General features: G+C 43.8%; 1 protein-coding gene across 2 annotated transcripts in view; it reads left to right on the top strand.

Annotated features, from left to right (window-relative positions):
- Window positions 1-13,520, top strand: part of KIAA1755 (KIAA1755 ortholog) — a 696,136-nt gene extending 682,616 nt beyond the window's left edge. For both annotated transcript variants that reach the window (XM_086932242.1, XM_086932241.1), the window contains exon 23: window positions 11,351-13,520. In XM_086932242.1, the coding sequence (XP_086788368.1) occupies window positions 11,351-11,356 (6 nt within the window). In that variant the 3' untranslated portion in view covers window positions 11,357-13,520. The remainder of the gene's footprint in view (window positions 1-11,350) is intronic.
- The last annotated feature ends 6,344 nt before the right edge of the window (window positions 13,521-19,864 follow it).

Here is a 19,864-nt window from a genome sequence, read left to right as displayed (position 1 = left end):
TTTTCTTAGGATGTTCTATTTCATCATGTACAAAATGCTTTAATGCTGTGTCGGTGTAACAAATCAAATTGAATTGTTTTTCTGCTTTGGTTTAAGTCAATGGAACAATACCATGCAAATTATGAACATCAGCATCTCTGCCCTGAGATAGTGTGACTTTTCTTCCTTATTTATGTCTCTTGTTCTTTTACTTCATCTCTCTGTATCAGCTGCCTATGGTTAGAAGGGTCTTTTTGAGTAAAGGTACATGATTGGTTCAGAAATGTTTGCACCACCACCGGTTTTGGCATAGGTTGTGGTATAAGCTGTGGGCGCTCCTATCCAGAAATGGTAACTTTCTCTTTTGCTCAGCTGAGATTCTCATAAGGCACTCCACTTGGTCCTGTGAAAAGTAGATTCCTCTTTCAGCATTCTAAGAAGTTGTTAATTAAGAGCCTTGTTAAGTACGAACCTTTTTTTATGTGTAATCCTCTAAGAAGCCTTTCCCCATGGTGTCCATTGTTTGGTCTCACAATAGTTTAGTTCCTCAATAGAAAACAAGTGCAGGCATAATTCTGTCACTGTTAGTGGGCCCTTCGTTGATGTGCTAGTTTACTAGGCTTCTGAAAATCAGTGCTTAATTTGAGCCAGTGGATTCTCGTGCTCAACACTGGCACTTAATCATCAACACTGGCGCTTTTCAGGAGCACCAGTTAAGGACACATTTATTTACAGTGGGATTAAGTGATTTGCTAGAATCACAGGCTGTTGAGCTTGAGCTGAGTCTTGAACCTGGTTTCCCAGCTCTGAAGTTGGCAGCTCAGGCCATTATGCTATAGCCTCTCCTCACTTTCATGGTTAGTAGTTGGTTCTGTTTTAGGCAGCTGCCTCCTGACAAGAGCCCTAGCACTTATTATTTTACAAATCAGCCACTGCTGGAAATGATCCCTCTTATCCAGTGAGAATTGGGTGAAAATACTCTTATAGAATGCATAATCAATGACTTTGCGAATGGATAAGCCATTATGGGCCATATGTATCATCAAACTATTTTGCATTTCCTAAATAGCGAATTTTAAGGAATCGCTATTTAGGAAATGCAAAATGGTATGTATGAACAAAATCGCTTTTTATTTGCGATTCCTTAAGCTTCCTTATTTGCGAATTTGCAATTTGCGAATTTGCAATTAAGGAATATTTGTATTTGTATTTAAAGGTTTTGTAGAGCGCGTAGTAACCCTAGAGCATCCCAGCGCTAGAACCTGAAACTCAAAGGGGGTCAGCAATGGAGGGGGTTAAGGGTCAGGGAAGAGAAGGGTCTTTAGTGCTTTCCTGAACTGAAGGAGATTGGGTTCAGTTCTCAGTCTCCGTGGGAGGTTGTTCCAGTGTTTGGCCGTGTGGACCGAGAAGCGGCGGCCTCCGGACCTGGCTTTTTTAACTCTGGGGACTGTGATGAGGTTCTCTCCGCTGGACCGGAGAGCCCTTTCCGCTTTGTAGGGGATGATGAATTCCTTGAGGAGGGGAGGGCCGTTGTTATAGAGAGTTTTGTGGGCCAGACAGAGGGCCTTGAAGGCAACCCTTTCTCTGACTGGGACCAAGTGGAGAAGCTTAAGAGCTGGCTTTGCCGATGATCTGGCGGGTGTGTCAGTGAGTAGGCGGGCTGCGGCGTTTTGAACTTTCTGCAAGGTGTTGAGAGTGGCTTCGGGAGCTCCCAGATAGATTGCGTTGCAGTAGTCAAGCCTTGCCAGGATGAGGCCCTGAATCAGGAGTTTCTTGGCGGTCGCGGGGAGCAAGGGGAAGATCTTTCTGCAGGCCCTGAGAAGTCCGAAGCAGATTCCTGCCGTCTTTTTTGCCTGTGTTCTGAAGCTCAGGTCGTTTTCGATCCATACGCCCAAGCTCTTGACCTCTTCCTTGGGTGCAGGGGGGTCACCCAAGCAGTTGGGCCAGAGGTGCGGCGGCAGGGAGGGCCCTTTGTGTCCGAGCAGCAAGATCTCGGTCTTGGAACTGTTCAATTTTAGTGATGAGGAGTTCATCCAGCTGTGGACTTCAGTGAGACAGCTGTGAAGATCAGAGGGGGATTGGTGCGGGTGTGAAAGGGTTACCACCAGCTGGGTATCGTCGGCGTAGTTGATGATTGATACGCCGAACGGACTGACCAGTTTCTCCAGCGGGGACATATACACGTTGAATAACGTCGGGCTAAGAGATGAGCCCTGCGGTACTCCACAGCGGAGGGGGATAGCAGGTGAGTGGCTGTCGTTCTCCCAGACTTGGAAGGAGCGGCCATCTAGGAAGGATTTTAGCCACTTCAGGGCTGTGCCCCTTACTCCGATTTCTCCCAGTCGTTGGATTAGGGTGTGATGGTCCACAGTGTCGAAGGCCGCACTGAGGTCCAGGAGGATCACTGCCACTGATCCTCCTGTGTCCAGAATGCTTCTGGCCTTCTCCACTGCTGCCAGGAGGGCGATGTCGGTGCCCTGGCCTGGACGGAACCCTGTCTGGGAGACCCTGAGTAAGTTGTTGCTCTCCAGGAATAGTGAAAGTTGTTTGTTCACTAGCTTCTCTGTGATCTTACTATTTCCTGGGAGAAGGGAGATAGGTCTGTAGTTGGAGAGGTCCTGGGGGTCTAAAGAAGGTTTCTTTAGTAGGCCTTTGACCGCTGCCGCTTTCCAGCTAGGGGGGACTAGGCCCTGCGAGAGGGAGGAGTTGATAAGTGACGTGAGGGGGGGGATGATGGTGCTGGACACTTTTTTCAGGAAACGGAGAGGGGCGGGATCGAGGGGGGACCCACTTTTGATTGAGGCCAGTGTTGCGGCTACCTCTTCCGTGGAGACTGGGCCAAAGGTGTCCAGAGAGGGTGAGGGGCCATCAGGAAGATGGGAGAGGTGGATGGGATGGTTGGCAGGATCCCTGTCCATGTGGCTAGATTTGATAGGGGGAAGGGCAGAGAGAATTTTTTGTATTTTCTCATCAAAGAAGGTGGCGAGTTTAATGCATTTGCTTTCCGCTGCTTTGGGGTCCAGTGGTTTGACAGGGGGGTCTGGGGCGTGAAGGAGTTCCTTGAGAATGGCGAAGGTTTCGTGGGCCGAACAGGAGGCGTTTTTGATTCTGTCTTCGTAGAAGGCGCATTTGGTATTGCGTAGTTCCCTTTTATAGGATTTTACGGAGGCACGAAATGTGTCTTTCTTGTCTGCCGTTTTATCCTTCCTCCAAAGGCGTTCGTTCCTCTTGCATTCCTTTCGTAATAGGTTTAGTTCGGGGGTGTACCAAGGGGACGGGTTGACTCTCTTGGTACGTTTAAGGGTGCTAGATTTCGGAAGGATGTCATCCAGAGATTGGGTGACCCAAGTATTGAATTCGTTGTCAGCGGCGATGGTGTCTTGAGAGGGGAGGGGGGTGTTTTCATTTAATTTGGCTGCCCATTCGTCTGGGACCAGTTTATGCCAGCGTCTAGTAAGGGTTCTGATTTTGGGGGGTTGAGGGGGGGAATGTTGATAGACCATTCAAAGGGGACCAGAAAGTGGTCGTCCAAGGGAGGGGGACGTGAGCAAGGGTGTTCAGGTCTTGGATGTTGGTAAATATGGGGTCGAGTAGTTGCCCTCTGTCATGAGTGGCCTGTGGGTTTTTTAGGCCGAGGCCAGTGGAGGTGATATCCTGTAGAAGTTCTGTCGCCTGCTTGTCGACTGGGTCCAAAAAATGGATGTTGAGGTCCCCCAATAAAAGATAATTGGAGGAAGACGTGCACTTAATGGTGATCTGGTCGATGAGTTTGCTAGGAAATTCAGCGAGTTGGCCAGGGGGGCGATATACAAGCATTCCCGACAGCGATGTCACTGGGGAGATTTGGATGGTGAAGTGGCAGCTTTCACATCCATTGATGTTGCCATCCAAGGTTCTGCAGGTGAAGACGTCCTTGTATATTATGGCTAGTCCACCTCCTCTACCCTCTGGTCTATTCAACGAGCATATTAGGTAGCCAGGAGGGAGTGCAAGGACTATGTCAGGGCCATTGTTGGGAGTGAGCCAAGTTTCAGTGAGAAACAGGATATCAGTGGCATGGTTTGAGATCAGGAGGTTAATTTCATGCGCGTGTTTAACGAGCGACCTGCAGTTGAGTAGGCCTAGTTGGAGTCCACCGGGTACCGGATCAGGGCTAGCGGGGTTGCAGAAGCTGCACCTGGTGAAAGGGTTGTCGCCCATATGGGTGTACGTGCAGGATGGGTGTTTCTGGGTGTTTAAGGCTAGAAGCTTATCCCGGGAGTAGGTCGGGCATTTCTTGGCAGAAATGGGCAGAGTAACTGGGCCTGGGTCCGGCTGGGCCCGGACGGGCCCAGACGGGATTGCCTTTGGCGCGCCTTCGGTGCGCTGACGGCGCGCCCGCTGCGCTGCCTGAACTGACACATAGTTTATGGAAGGAGATCGGGCATTGGGGGGGAGGGTGTGGCCACGAGAGGTGGGCGTGTCCGTGGCTCCTCGCGGCCGGTGATGGCGGCGTGCGAGTGAATTCCTGTCCCTGACAGCGTTTACATCGACTGTCTAGGGGAGTATCAGGTCAGTGCTGGGGGGTGTGCGCAACGAGTTTAAAAACACAAGTAATCACAGTTTTTAAAAGCAAGTTATACAGGTTTTAGCAAAAGCGTCACTCCCGGCTTCCGCCTCAGGAGAATCAGGTAAAGTGCAGCTCTAGCGATCAGGGCGCGCTTTTACCTGTTTGGCGAGGGGTGGGCGTGGCCACGAGAGGTGGGCGTGTCCGTGGCTCCTCGCGGCCGGTGATGGCGGCGTGCGAGTGAATTCCTGTCCCTGACAGCGTTTAAATCGACTGTCTAGGGGAGTATCAGGTCAGTGCTGGGGGGTGTGCGCAACGAGTTTAAAAACACAAGTAATCACAGTTTTTAAAAGCAAGTTATACAGTTTTTAGCAAAAGCGTCACTCCCGGCTTCCGCCTCAGGAGAATCAGGTAAAGTGCAGCTCTAGCGATCAGGGCGCGCTTTTATCTGTTTGGCGAGGGGTGGGCGTGGCCACGAGAGGTGGGCGTGTCCGTGGCTCCTCGCGGTCGGTGATGGCGGCGTGCAAGTGAATTCCTGTCCCTGACAGCGTTTAAATCAACTGTCTATGGGAGTATCAGGTCAGTGCTGGGGGGTGTGCGCAATGAGTTTAAAAACACAAGTAATCACAGTTTTTAAAAGCAAGTTATACAGTTTTTAGCAAAAGCGTCACTCCCGGCTTCCGCCTCAGGAGAATCAGGTAAAGTGCAGCTCTAGCGATCAGGGCGCGCTTTTATCTGTTTGGCGAGGGGTGGGCGTGGCCACGAGAGGTGGGCGTGTCCGTGGCTCCTCGCGGCCGGTGATGGCGTCGTGCGAGTGAATTCCTGTCCCTGACAGCGTTTAAATTGACTGTCTAGGGGAGTATCAGGTCAGTGCTGGGGGGTGTGCGCAACGAGTTTAAAAACACAAGCAATCACAGTTTTTAAAAGAAAGTTATACAGTTTTTAGCAAAAGCGTCACTCCCGGCTTCCGCCTCAGGAGAATCAGGTAAAGTGCAGCTCTAGCGATCAGGGCGCGCTTTTATCTGTTTGGCGAGGGGTGGACGTGGCCACGAGAGGTGGGCGTGTCCGTGGCTCCTCGCGGCCGGTGATGGCGGCGTGCGAGTGAATTCCTGTCCCCGACAGCGTTTAAATCGACTGTCTAGGGGAGTATCAGGTCAGTGCTGGGGGGTGTGCGCAACAAGTTTAAAAACACAAGTAATCACAGTTTTTAAAAGCAAGTTATACAGTTTTTAGCAAAAGCGTCACTCCCGGCTTCCGCCTCAGGAGAATCAGGTAAAGTGCAGCTCTAGCGATCAGGGCGCGCTTTTATCTGTTTGGCGAGGGGTGGGTGTGGCCACGAGAGGTGGGCGTGTCCGTGGCTCCTCGCGGCCGGTGATGGCGGCGTGCGAGTGAATTCCTGTCCCTGACAGCGTTTAAATCGACTGTCTAGGGGAGTATCAGGTCAGTGCTGGGGGGTGTGCGCAACGAGTTTAAAAACACAAGTAATCACAGTTTTTAAAGGTAAAGGAAAGGTATATTAAACAGCAAACAAATTAAGCATGAAAATATTCAAAAGAAATAAGAAAGTGGTACAATGAAGAGAATGGTACAATGAAGAAAATGGTACAATGAAGAAAAAGTGGAATGTATCGAGCACTTAAGGAGGGTTGAGGACTTCCTGTTGCGAAGGCGGTGGATGAAACAAACGTTTAGAACATGAGTCCAAATAAAGCGTGACAGGGAGCCATAAGTCCATGCGTTTTGCAGCCATACATGCCGGAAACACATAAGCAGTGTCAAGTCTATGGTTATGGCAGAGATTAAACCACCACGCCTTGAAGGAAATATTGGAGAAGTCTTTCCAATTGACCGTTATTTGTTGGAAGGCAGCGGCCAGTAGTAAGTCCACAATCTGAGGCTTTAGATCAACATTGTCCCAGCAAGGGGAAAGGCTGCCCATGAAGGCGTGTGTGTGAGAAAAAGGGACACAAGTATGAAAAATCAGATTAATTTGAGCCCAGACCTGTAACCAAAAACTACGAACAGGAGTACATAAAAATAACATGTGAAATAGAGTAGCTTGTGGTGATGAACAAGACCAACATGTGTGGGGGGTGTTTGGAAAGCGTTTGTGAAGGTCAAAGGGTGTAAAAAGAAGTCTGTTGTAAATAAAAAACAAAGTCTGTGTAAGGGTTGCCGCTCTTGAGGATTTACGGATCTTGATCCAAATTTTGTCCCAAAATGAAACTGGCCAGGACACAGACAAGTCGTGCTCCCAACATTCCTCCACCTTGGATTTAGGTCTGACAGACTCACCAGTGTTGAGGTATTTGTAGATAGCGGCAGCTTTTGGTGTAGTGCGTAAAAAGGAGTGGAGTGAAGAAGGGAGAGTGGATGAAGCAGGAGGAGGACATAGCTGAGAAAGCCGATGATAGTTTGTTAGGACTGTGTCCTTAAGCAACTGATAGTTGCGAGCAAAGGAGGCAGGTAAGTCATAAAGGGAGCGAAGAGTAGTGAAAGGTAAGAAAGAGGAGTGAGAAAAGAGTTGGGAAATCCACAACAGACCTCTGCAATGCCAAGTTTTCCAAAAGAAGGGTCTGTTACGAATGAGCAGAGCAGTGTTATGCCATATGGGGGAGGAAAGAAAATCAGCAATGGTTGTGGGAGGGGAATGGGAAGAGGATAGGAGCAATTTAGTAGTGAATTTATGAATAGGAGTAGAAATAGAAGCGGGTTTACGAGAGAAGGAAAAATATTCGGCAAAGGAAAAAGGAGAAAGAAGAAGACGTTCAAATTTAGTCCATAAAGGACAGGGAGTGCTAGGGTCCTGTAGCCAAAAGGAGGCTTGTCGTAGTTGAAAAGCTTTATGGTAAGCAGGAAAGTCGGGGAAATTAACCCCACCCTCTGACTTAGGACGGATCAGTCGAGCTAAAGACATTCGGGGCTTCTTTTTGTTCCAAAGAAAGGACGTTAGAGTGGAGTTAATCTTTTTGAAAAATTTAGAAGTAATCACAGTTTTTAAAAGCAAGTTATACAGTTTTCAGCAAAAGCGTCACTCCCGGCTTCCGCCTCAGGAGAATCAGGTAAAGATTTTACCTATGGGCCAGGAGGCCCATAGGAATGAATGCAAAATAATTCTCAAATTGCGAATTCGCAATTTGCTAATCGCTATTTGAGAATTATTGCAAGGGTGCAGGAGTGTCTCAAAGACACCCTGCTGCACCCCTGAAAAGAACATGTGTGTGCATATGGCGCACATACATGCCCTATAGGCATGTGTGTGCATCATATGCCATCTTTAAAAATGCCAATTTGTGCATTTCTGGAAGAATTCGTAAGTTACCATCAACTGAAAGTTGGTGGTAATTTGCGAATTCTTAAACAAAATTCGCAAGCTAAATTTGCTACATACATAGCATTTAAGGAATCGCAAATTTGCGATTCCCTAAATGCTATGGAAAAATAAGGAATCGCACAAGTTTGCAATTCCTTATTTTGGGAATGTTTCATACATTCCAAAACGTGCAAAACGGCCGTTTGCGAGTCGCAAAGGCCGAAATTCTGCGAATTTCGGCCTTTGCGATTCAAAAACGGCTTGATACATATTACATATAGCCCTTAGTCTGTCCACCACAATAGTGGCTTCTTAGCAGAAATCAAAGCTGAGATCCTTGACGAAGAAGGAGATTTTTGTCTTCAGTGTGAGTAGTGCCATCAAAAGGATATTCATCAAAAGTAGCAATGTTGGCAAGATGCCATCAACAGGGAAAATATTTAGTGGTGCAAATGACAGCCAGGGTCAAGGCAGTGCCTTTCTGCCTTTTCCCTTTTTATTGCCTTTCCTAACGGCGATTTCTCCTCTTTTGCGTTGTAGGGGGTTTCCCAGATGCTTACATCTTCCAAGAATCGAGGAGCTTAGGGAAAACCAAAGGGCAGAGGTCCCTTAATTCGATTCCTTACTTTAAGAAAATTGGCCGTCCTCATGATCTCTGCCGAAAATCGCCTCATTTGCCTGTCCCTCTCCGTCATAGTGAGAAATCAGCTTTTACTTTGCTCTGCCACTTTTGCAGAGTACTTGCAGTCAGTTTGTCTACGAGTTAAACAATCTTTCTGTCAAGATTTACATAGGTATGCTTTCTCTGTAGAATTACCAATCTTATCTTTTATTTGTTCGGCCATACTAAGAGTTAAACAGTGTTCAGCATGCAGCATGCTTTCTTGCAGACTGTTGGCAGAAGCGAACGTTGTGAAGGAAGCAGAGATGCTAAATGCATTACGGGCGGCAGAAATATAAAGTGTGAAGAGCACGAGCTGGGGAACAATATAGAAAAAAAAATCATTAAATGGAAGAGATCTTTTAAGTTGTGACTGAGGACTCCCTCACTTGATGTCTGTTTAAATAATTTGGTTATTGCCTCTGCACTTAGTGATCACCATGACACTTTATGTAGCTGAAAATAGAGAGGTTAGGACCATTGTCTCATTGGCTGTTGCTGAAAAGGGCTCAGCGAGAGGGTGGAGTGATGGAGTGAATTAGTTTCAATGCTGCATTCTAGGTCTTTGTAAACTAGTTCCGCGTGATTCTAGACTACCCAAACTTCTGCATTATTCAGAGATTGTGAACCTTGTTGATTCAGGGTCAGGCGATTGTGACGTTTTCAGCCTGCTGAATGCTCCCTTAAACAGACGGGTTGGGTTTGATTAGTCCATGTCCCCACCTATTCACATTCCTGATGTCACTTGAAGGGCTGATTGTTTACAGTTGCTCTGGCCCTTTGTTTCAAACTGTCAGACTAAAAACCACACAGATCATTGTTTTCAGACTCTGAAAATTGAGTAATATAAAGAAAGTATGCACTACAGATTTGTCTGTCACTAGCCGTTAAATGCCCTATGTTTGACAACCACTCCCTTTTCTTGGGTTTTTTAGCTAACCATTCTTTTTTCCATTTATTTATTCATTTCCAGTTTTTGTAAAGTGATGATTACCACCTAGGGTAGTCTCAGAGCAACTAGGGATGACAGGAGGAGAAGAGCAATCAGTGGGAACAAAGAAAACCATTCAACCTTCTGTTGGTTGGAGTCTGTCGGTAGAGGGCCAGCCTCACAGTCTAAGATGTAGCCATGGCAAGCCATGAGTGGTCGTATCTGCTCATCGTTTTCAAGTGTCTAGTAGGCACCTGTCTTCCAGGATTTGAAGCTTTACATTTACCAATGTAGGTATTTACCAACATAAATATAACTTAAATATTCTTTAATACTAAATGCTGTTGAGTTAAAGGCCGAGGACTGGTTGAGTGTGTTTGGCATGGCCTTGGGCTTTCCAATTCACAAGTCCATCTTTTTCTGTCCACTTTGGCATAATTCCTTCAAATGCTGCTAGGACAGAAGCATTTTAAGGATATGTAAGTAATAAGAACACATAAGCATGTCAACCCCAACCCATTAGAAGGGAGTTGGTCCAGAGCATAACATATGTGCATGCAGGTTCTGAGACACTTTAATGTGCACTTCTTAAAGCCATTAGGTCAAAATTATAATTATAAAAATGTACGAGGCTGCCATTGATCAAAAAAGACTTCACTTACGGTTCCTTTTCTCAACTAGTAACAACTTTCTGCATAATTATATATACAAAATAATTATAGGTCCATTCTAAGTTTGTCAGCCTGCAATATACCTCAAGTTGCTACATACGTTTTTGTGTTAAATGGTCCCCCAACTTTAATTGCGTAACTATTAAAATTATATGATAATTATACTGGGTTGATCAAATATGGTTATTTTTCTATCTTGAGTTATGAACTTTTTAACATAAGTATGTAGCTGCAAAAAATGTAACATGTTTTAGTAGGTGACGGTTTTATTGTAATAATTCTTGCATTTCATAGGTGTAGTTCAGAGATGTTTTAAGGATTTTGGGGTCCCTGGGCCAAACATGTTTTGGGGGCCCCTGTTCAGAATAGCTTTTATTTTATGATCCTGATTCAGTTCTTTCATGCCCTCTTTGGCCAGGTCACTGACAGTGCACAGGCACAGTGGTGCAAATTCTAAATGTGTTTACATCTAATATTCAGGGATAGTGACATGTTTTCATTATTGCAACAAAGCAGTAGTTCATTAATATTACTGCAAATAATCTCTGTGACTCCCTCTCATTTCTCATATGTGAGGTCCTGTATTAATCTAAAAGAAACTTTTTTTATGATGTTGCATGAAACATAAACACAACATTTGTCTGAAAAATGTCTGTTATAGACTCTCACACATTAAAAATAAATTAAAGGAAAACACTATTTACAACATTGTGTTTAAGAATTATTCAAGGTCATCATGGCAAGAGACTCTGCAGAACAGAGCTGGCTCTATCAGGGTGCCCTTGAAAGGCTGGGGCCCCGGGCCATTGCCCACTTTGCCCATGCCTTAAAACGACTCTGATGTAGTTCAGCAGATTATTCATTTTATATGCATAATTATCTTTTATTTTTATCTATTTTTCTTATTCATTATTGTACTGCAGCTGTGCTGTTCGACAGTATGATACACTAAAAATATTGATGGTGTGAAGGGCTTGCATGGGGTATAGATATTCACAAGAAATGTTTTTAGCATATATTGTACATTTGTTACCCAATTTTTCAGCTTGCCATAAATGCATCCTGGTTAAGTTATTTTTTTGTTAAAAGCAATAAGATAAAAAATTATGTTACTGTTGTATCTTTTACTTGCCCGTATAAGTGAGTGTCATATTAATGTTTGTGCGTAATTAGTTTCTTCTGTATAAAGTTACATTTATCATTGTTTAAATGGGTTATTTTAATATTTGATTTTTGTTCTTTGCCCTAGCGGTGATAGGTCCTGCTTGGGGTGATGAAATTGCTCCTATTATCCAAAAAATGCGATGGGGTAAGAACAATCATATGGAAATGTCAAAGGATGTGGCCATAAAACCTTCTGATTCCTGAAAACGCATTACATTTTATTAGAGAGCTTCTTCAGCAGCACCAGCACTACAAAGCTCGTCCCACAACCATACATGGCAGTGTTTAAATGGATCTTAGCACCGTTGATAACCTTAGAGCATAGCATGCTCAGTGTCTTCAATTGCCACAGAATAATAAGGGGCAACTGACAGCCGAAAACAAGCTATGCCTGCAACCAGAGATGACCACTTGAAATGTCACCAATCTAGGAAAGTGCATTCTACTGGTAGAGAGAACCAATTCAAATGGTAGCAAAGTAATAACGTGCATGCTACAGCTAGAGACATGATTTTTAAATTCCTCCAGACTGCAGAGACTGACAAACAATTCAAATAACACCAAGCAGCAAAGTGCCTCCTGCAGCAACTGATTACTTCAAATGACTCCATGAAAAAAGGTATTGTCTTCAGTGAGAGAACAACTTCAAATTACACCAAAACTAACAATGTGTGCTCTGCACCCTGACATAACTAATTCGAATAAGAAAGACACCTCCTACATCCAGAGTCAATCTGTTCTACTTTATGAACACTGCCAAATGGATCGTCGGGACAATTTCTAGAACTCCACCAAACTAACAAGATGCTTCCTACAGCATTAAATAGTACCTTCAATGCCATCAATCCTGCGAGTTGCACCCTACAGTCATAGCTAATTTGACCAATCCAACAAAATGAGTCCTACAGTCATAGACATCTACTTCCAATGATAACAAAGCATTCTGCACCTAAAGACAACCAATGAAAGTAAACGAGAATTAACAGAGCACATTCTGCCTCAAAAGACAGCCCCTTCTGCTTCAACAACACTGCCATCTGCATGCTTCAGGCATGGAACTCTCTTCAGATTCCACAATGCTAACTACATTCATCCTACTGCAAGAGACAATCACTTCATCTCCACTGGAGTGCAACATGCACCTTGAAGCCCTAAACAACATCTTCATCTCCACCAAACAAAATGCAGATGCCAATTGAATGGAATATTTTCTGCTACATTAATATTATAAAGATAAAGGGCATTCATCAGTCATATACAACCGCTTCAACAATACCAAATCAATAAGAGCAATGTACAGCAAAGGACAATCACTTTAAACGTAATCAAATGAATAAATGTCCTGCTAACACCTGGGGCAACAAGTTCAAACTTGATTAAAACAACCACATGCCTATTACAGTCATCAAGTAAGAGACAAGCACTTTAAAAATTACCAACCTGGCTCACTGCATCCTACAACAAGACATACACTCCTTAATCTTCACCAAAGCTGCCTAGTAAACCAACACCCACAAACAACTAACACATCCCAGAGCTAACAAATTGTATTGCAAAGGTATCAATGATGTAAAGTCTACCAAAACTACGCCCAAAAGGTAAATCCCAGGACTAAAAAGTGCATATCTTGAAATAAGCACTAACATCACACAAATAAGTTAAACGTAAGTAACAAACACTTTAACATCTGAAATGCATCTCACATCAAAGGACCAAGATCTTGAACCCCAACCCAATATTTCGACAGCTTCAGTGTCACAGAGACAATGGTGTTAATCTTCTCCAAATGAGCTAAGCATCCTTTTTAGTATGAATTCAGCATGCTTGGTCCTTGTGGTCACCAGCATCAACTTAGACATAAAGAATTAAAAGTGGTGAGACTGATCTTGGATGTAAAGCACCCCTTCAAATATTAGACATGAAATAGATTTATCATTGTATTCCAACAATCTGACCCTCCTTGGCGCTTCCAAGTGGATTCTTATGGAGTGAAACTCTTATTATTACTGGTTTCTACAGAATCAGCAATGTGACTATCGCTCCTATAATGTGAAAATATACAATGTCAAAAAAATAAGGTCTGCGTTCAGGAGACATCTACTGCACTCATGTACTTTCTCACTTGGAGCTTGTAGTAATGAGCTGCAACTGGGAACTGCCGGGTAGGGGATAAAACCCCTGCAACATTCAGCGAAGATTATATGCTACAGATTTGAATTGAAAGTGAAATAAATGAGATTGGACTGTTTTTCTCATTTATTGTGTAGTTTTCGTTTTTTTTTGTTTCCTTCCTACTTTGAGGGTACAGTTATATAATTGCTGATTTCAAATATGTATCTACTCAGAGTCTCTTGACTAGGGCCACAGAGACATATTTCAGGCGCCTCTAGTGTTAATATATGGTCACATTATATGAAGATTGCTCAGTTGCCTCTAGCTGTCTTACACTGTAGAGCTTCTGGTTATAGAGATAGCAGAGCTATCCATCCCACTCATCCCACTCTTTAGGTGGATGTTACAGATTCACATCGTGCCATTTGGAGAGAAGTGTACTGTAGTCATCAGTGCTAAACATCGGAGTAGTTCGCTTTCAGAAAGGCATGCATCCGTGAATAATGTATATCTTGCTGAGAGCCATGATGCTGGGACTGGTAACATATATATAGGAACTCAGATTTACTCTCCCTCAGCTAGGACCATTATTCCACACATGAGGCTGATTCCTGCTCAGTGTTAATATATGCTATCTGGCATTAGTACAGTATTTTTATAGAAAATTATCCCCAAACAGTTCACCTCCTGGCGCTGGCAGTACCCTGAAGTGCTGTCTCCGGGGCTGCAGGATAGTGTGTGGTGTTTTTGTGTGAGACGGTGCCAGTCATTATCAACCACTGCCACCAAATAGCTTATGATAGACTGCTTCCCAGGTTCTGCTGCCAGCTGGTGCTGCACTCACTGTGTGAGAGGAAAGATGCAGCCCTAAGAGTGGCAGCTAGAGAGAGGGGGTTCTGAATGACAGCGAGGGTCAGGCGGTGTCGGTAAGTGACGGTAATGATCAGGAGGATTGAGTGACGATGAGGGGTGGGGTGTGAGTGGCCTTGACGGGCAATCTGTGGGAGTGAAAATAAGATGAAGGGGATATGAGTGACAGCGAGACAGAGGAGGTGTGAGGAACTGTGAGAGTAGTGGTTGTGAACAACAATGGTGGCAGGAACTGTGTGCGATGTCAAGAGCCAGATCGTGTGAGTAACAGTGAGCGGCAGGGGGTGTCAGTGAGCGCAAGTTTCAGAAAGTGTGAGTGAGTGCAAGTGACAGTGGATGGGGCAGGTTATGTGAGTGACAGAAAGAGACAGGCAGTGTGATTATCAGCAAGGGATAGGAGGTGCAAGGGCAGGAGGTTGAGCAATAGTGAGGAGTAGAGGAAAGTGAGAGTCAGTGATGGGCAGTGTCTGAGTGAGAATGAGAAGCAGAAAGTGTGAGAAATACACCAATGGACAGGAGATGCCAGTGAGTGTAAGCAACAGTCAGTCTGAGTAACTGCAGTTTGCAAGAAGCATGACAATGAGTAACAGGAGACGTGAGTGACAAGAAAAGACATGAGATATGAGTGACATAAAGGGGCAGGAGTTAAGTGAGTACAGCAAGGGGTCAGGAACCGTGAGTGAAAGAAAGGAGCAGAAAGTATGAGTGACTAATGTGCAGCTGTTAAATGACTGCAACAAACAAGAAGGGAGATTTACTATGGGGTCTATCAATGGATGGAAGCAGGTGGGGTGGATCTACAGTATCAGCAGCCACAGCAGAATAGAGACAGTGCATACACACACTGAGCAATAATCAGCAGACTGGCGCAGATGAGGGCATGCAGAAGCAGAGTCCCTCTTCCAACAGCACAGAGACAGTAGAACTTGAAGTTCTAACAGTCCTGCAGCACATGTTTGCTACCACACACCTTTGTTGTTGCACCCTTTCTGGATAACGTGCAGTGATGTACTCACCAGGTAGCCATTCATCAGAGAAAATGCACGCATTAGAACTAGCCAGCTGTTGCTTTTTGTGTCAGAACTCACCAAATCAGCACGCTGCCCTGATTGGCCAATCAACTGGCCCTCACTTGCTCATCAGAACCTAATTCACGTTCAACACCCACTCCTCGCAAGCCTCTGCTTATGAAAAAGTCCATAGAGAGATCAGCTACTGACATCAAACACAAACTAGCTTTGCTTTTCTAGAAATTAAGTTAGCACGCAAACCTTTCTTTATCCCTTGACATGCTGATTTTCTTGGACCGGGAGGAGTAGTGTAGTCCCGATTTGGACTTTGGTGCTCCCCAGTGAACCCGTCTCTCTTGTAAATAGAATTCAGAAGTGTCTTATTATTCAATCACAACAGAGACTCAAAAAGGACCGGCACAAAAGGGGAAACAACCTTTACAACGCAACTTTTACACCGCACTACCATTACAACGAAACTTTTACAACACGACATCCATTACAACGCATGCATTTACAATGCAACCATTACAACGCATGACACTACAACGCACACCACTACAATGCATGCCATTACAACGCAGTCATTACAACGCATACCATTACAACGCATAGCATTACAACGCATAGTACCCTTACACTATCCAACACTTACCCTACTGTTGCACCCCCTGGATTTAGAATAGTAATTTTTACCCCTACACTATCCAACACTTACCGTACTGTTGCACCCCCTGGAGTTAGAATAGTAATTTTTACCGCTACACTATCCAACCCTTAGCCTACTGTTGCACCCCCTGGCAGTTAGAATAGTAATTTTAACCCCTACACTATCCAACACTTACCTTACATGCAATGAAATGTTATGCGTTGTAATGGTATGCGTTGTAAAGGTAGTATGCGTTGTAGTGGAATGCGTTCATTGTAAAGGTAGTTTCAAAGAATTCGTTGTAATGGCATGCGTTGTAATGGTATGCGTTGTAATGGATGTTGCGGTGTAAAAATTGCGTTGTAAAGGTAGACGTTGTAAAAGTATGCGTTGTAACGTCATACATCCGCACAAAAGTCTCAAGTTTAAAGGTTTACTGTGAAAATACTAAAAGTACAAAGGCATAAATTACAGTTAGTCAAATCAAAACTCAGTCAAAGTGCTGAGGCCAAAATTTCAGTGAATCATGAACTCATGAGAGTTCAGAGCTAAAACGGACTTATTTACCTTCTAAGAATGGGGAAAGGACTCCTCCTTACGTAGTAAAATTGCACTCTTTTATAGGATTTCAGACAAAAGGTTCTTACATTCACTACAGTAGTACATGGTTATCATGCTCCTAACCAATAGAAATCAAGCAAAGAGAAACATTTGCTACAGACAGCTAAATTTAGCCTTGAGAAAGTCACATTTGGTTCAGAACATTCAATAAAGTCTTCCACTGGCTAAACGTTTATTCTAGCATAGAATAAAACAACAAAGTTCATCTTGTGGTGTAGTACAACGTCACATCAAAGATGGAGGACAGACACTAAGTTAGCCTAATTCACTGAAAGTAGGATTTCTGCAGTCATCAACATTACACTTCTACAATTCTGCGTCATCGATACCCAAGTAGCTTTGTGAGGCCCCTGAAGGACAAATCAAGCTCACACTGCACCAGCTGTTGCTTGCACGTTTTCACGTTCAATGGGTGTACAGAGTGATGTACCCAACATATACAGCCAGACAGGCAGGGTAATGTTGCAGTTTCTGCAAACCTTATTTAGCTTGACAACATTCTTGTCTATACGTTTTTAGATTGTTCATTTTAAAAGGCTTTTTGTTTAGTTACAGTATTAACACTTTCATTATTAATACTTGGAACTCGTAGGGGTCAAACTTGTGACCTGCAATCACCACTTCGTCGTAGATAGAACTACCCACCATTTTAGCAGTCAGCTTCACAGATGGGAATAAAGTGCAGCATGACAGAGACCAGGCATTAAAATCACACCACTTGGTTCAGTATGTCCCTTCTGGAATGTTGAAACAGGTAGCTGTATGAGTTGAATGTTCATGGGTCAGAAGGTGCAATTTCTAGCCCCCCCCCCCACCCCCCCCCCCCCCACCACCACCACCACCACCACATAACTTGGGTAATTTGAATGTAATTTGTTACTTACACTGCAATGTGCGCTGTATAAAATAGAAGTTGGGGACGGGAATGAAGACATCTATGATGGTTGAGTTGTACGGTGAAGTTGTCCTGCTATATTTTGATACTTCTTTTATGTAAAACATTGCTTTTTTCTTTTCTTGCGTGGAGCTGTTTCTGTTTGGGATAATCAATTGATCTTGTTTCGTGAGCATTGCTGTATCTGCTGTTAAAAGAATCTGAATGTACTTCAGAAAAAAAAAAGAAAAAAGAAACCAGAATGTGGCTTGGTTACTTAAAACCAAAGCAAGGCAGAGATTAGCAGGGCTAGGGCTGCAGCTTGCAGCTAAAGAGACTGGACTGGAGAGAGAAGCTGGAATCGGGTGGTGGGATGGAGCAGGAAGATGACATAACAGAGAAAGATCGCAAAGGAAGAGCCTAGGGGGCAATAACGTAATGAAGTAGAGCAAACTGAGCGACGACACTAAGGAGGGAAGCAGGAGGAGGCAATGAGAGCAAAGCTACTAAGTAACAAATACACAATAAGGGCGAGAGGGGACAATAGATGCAAACCCAACAAGTGCTAAAACTCAAATGGCAAAGAAAAATAGTTCCCTGACATCAGCAGTGGAAAGACACATTCCTTCAGTCATAGCACAGGGAGACCGAAAGGCTCATGGGTGGGACAAACATAAAAATAGAGAGGCAAGCGCAGGAGTAGGAAAGTGAGGTAGATAAGAAAGCCATCCATTCATGAGTAAGGCGCTGACCCAGGGCCCACTCGATATCTATTATTGTTCACAATAGGTCTGCAACAACAGACGGCTAAAGCTGTTTGTAGGCAAGATCTAAAAATTAGTAGGGAACTTCGGCATTTTACTTTCATCTCTTTGACACTTATGATGCATATTTTCAATTCCTTTGTTTTTTAGGGACTGGAGGAGGTTCAATGAAGGCTTGAGCATGTTTTTAAGCATTTGGCCTGGGAATTCGACGCTAAATGTATGATGTCTGTAATGCTTTTTTGAAATAGTGGGATTCCTTGCTGCCAAACGCGACTTTCCTCAAATTGGTTTCACCAGCCTGGTTTTATTGATGAAATATACAGAATTCACATCATGGAACAAGGACCTTTCCTGCCAAAGAATAATTCCTCGGAATCTTTAAACCAAGAAGGCGTATCAGCCTAAACATTACTTGCTCAGGCTTATTTTTTGTATGCATTTGTTTTTGGTCTCATGTAAACTGCTGCAGTGTCCGTTCGCATCTATTTCATAGTTGGAATCTAGATGATAGAACAGCAGTTGATCTGGTGAGCAGACAAGAGTTCTCCAACTGTCGTGTGCGGTACCTTAACAGAGTGTCTGGGCTGATGGATTAGGTGTAAGCTCCTCTGTACTCAGTAGGAGTCCTTATACATGGTGAGAAAGATTTCATTCAGCTGTATTAGGGAAATATGCTGCATTCAAATAAGCAAATGCCAGTTTATGTAAGTAATAATGGCTTAGGATAGGGATAGATAGTTGTCACTTGCCTCAACTCTTTCTTGGTTTTCAGTAAAAAGGGTGACAGGTACGCCCCCAGGTGTTCATACCTTTACCAGGGATATAATTCCTACAAACTCTTGGTGACCTGTTTGCCCTAGCACTTTGCTATATCAACTATTGACTCCTTGCACAGAAATGTAGCATTCAGCAATGAATTCAACAATTATATAATTTATACCTTGCAGGTGAATATATGTGGCAAAATAACACATTATTTAAAGTAACTGCACTGATAAACCCGCATTTGCATGTCAAATTCGAGTTTATTACCACAGTGCAGCAACATTGACATTAGAAAAATACTGTTTAACATCTCATAGACTGCATGTATCAATTACTTTACCTTGAGAAACAACTCCCCTAATAGCCAGAAGGCAAGTTCACCTTCATTTGTCTCTGAATCATGGTTTTGCTGGAATACCTTTTACTTAAATAGAGATGAAAAATTACATGTTATATTAAAAAATGTTTGCCGTTTTATATAACGTGAACTCAACCAAAAGGTATTGGAGCACTTTACATGATGAGCACCAGTAACTTTACACAAGGTCACATTCATTTTTTAGACATGGGGAGATTCAGTGATTTGCCCTGACTCTCAGGATGTTGATCTGAATCAGAGACTCAAACCTGGTTTCCCAGTTCAAAAGTCAGCAGCTCTGACCACAACGACACAGCTTCTAAACCATTGTTTCTTAATCTTTTGACGTCTGTGGATCCCCCGAATATAATATTGGAAACCAGGGACCCCCACTGAAACAATATTGGAAACCCTCACTGTGTCTTTATTGGAATCCGGGGACCCTGGCCTAAGGAAATTAGATGATTTGAACCTCAAAACATAAGCAAAAATATGAAAACATGCATTCAATGATTACATTTGATTTATAATTTTATAGAGCACTCGAATACCATTGGTGTCATTGCGCTGTTT

This window comes from Lissotriton vulgaris, chromosome 7 (assembly GCF_964263255.1).
Source record: "Lissotriton vulgaris chromosome 7, aLisVul1.2, whole genome shotgun sequence".
NCBI lineage: Eukaryota > Metazoa > Chordata > Amphibia > Caudata > Salamandridae > Lissotriton > Lissotriton vulgaris.
The sequence above is the reverse complement of the archived record's forward strand: the minus strand, read 5'-3'. Positions and strand labels throughout refer to the sequence as shown.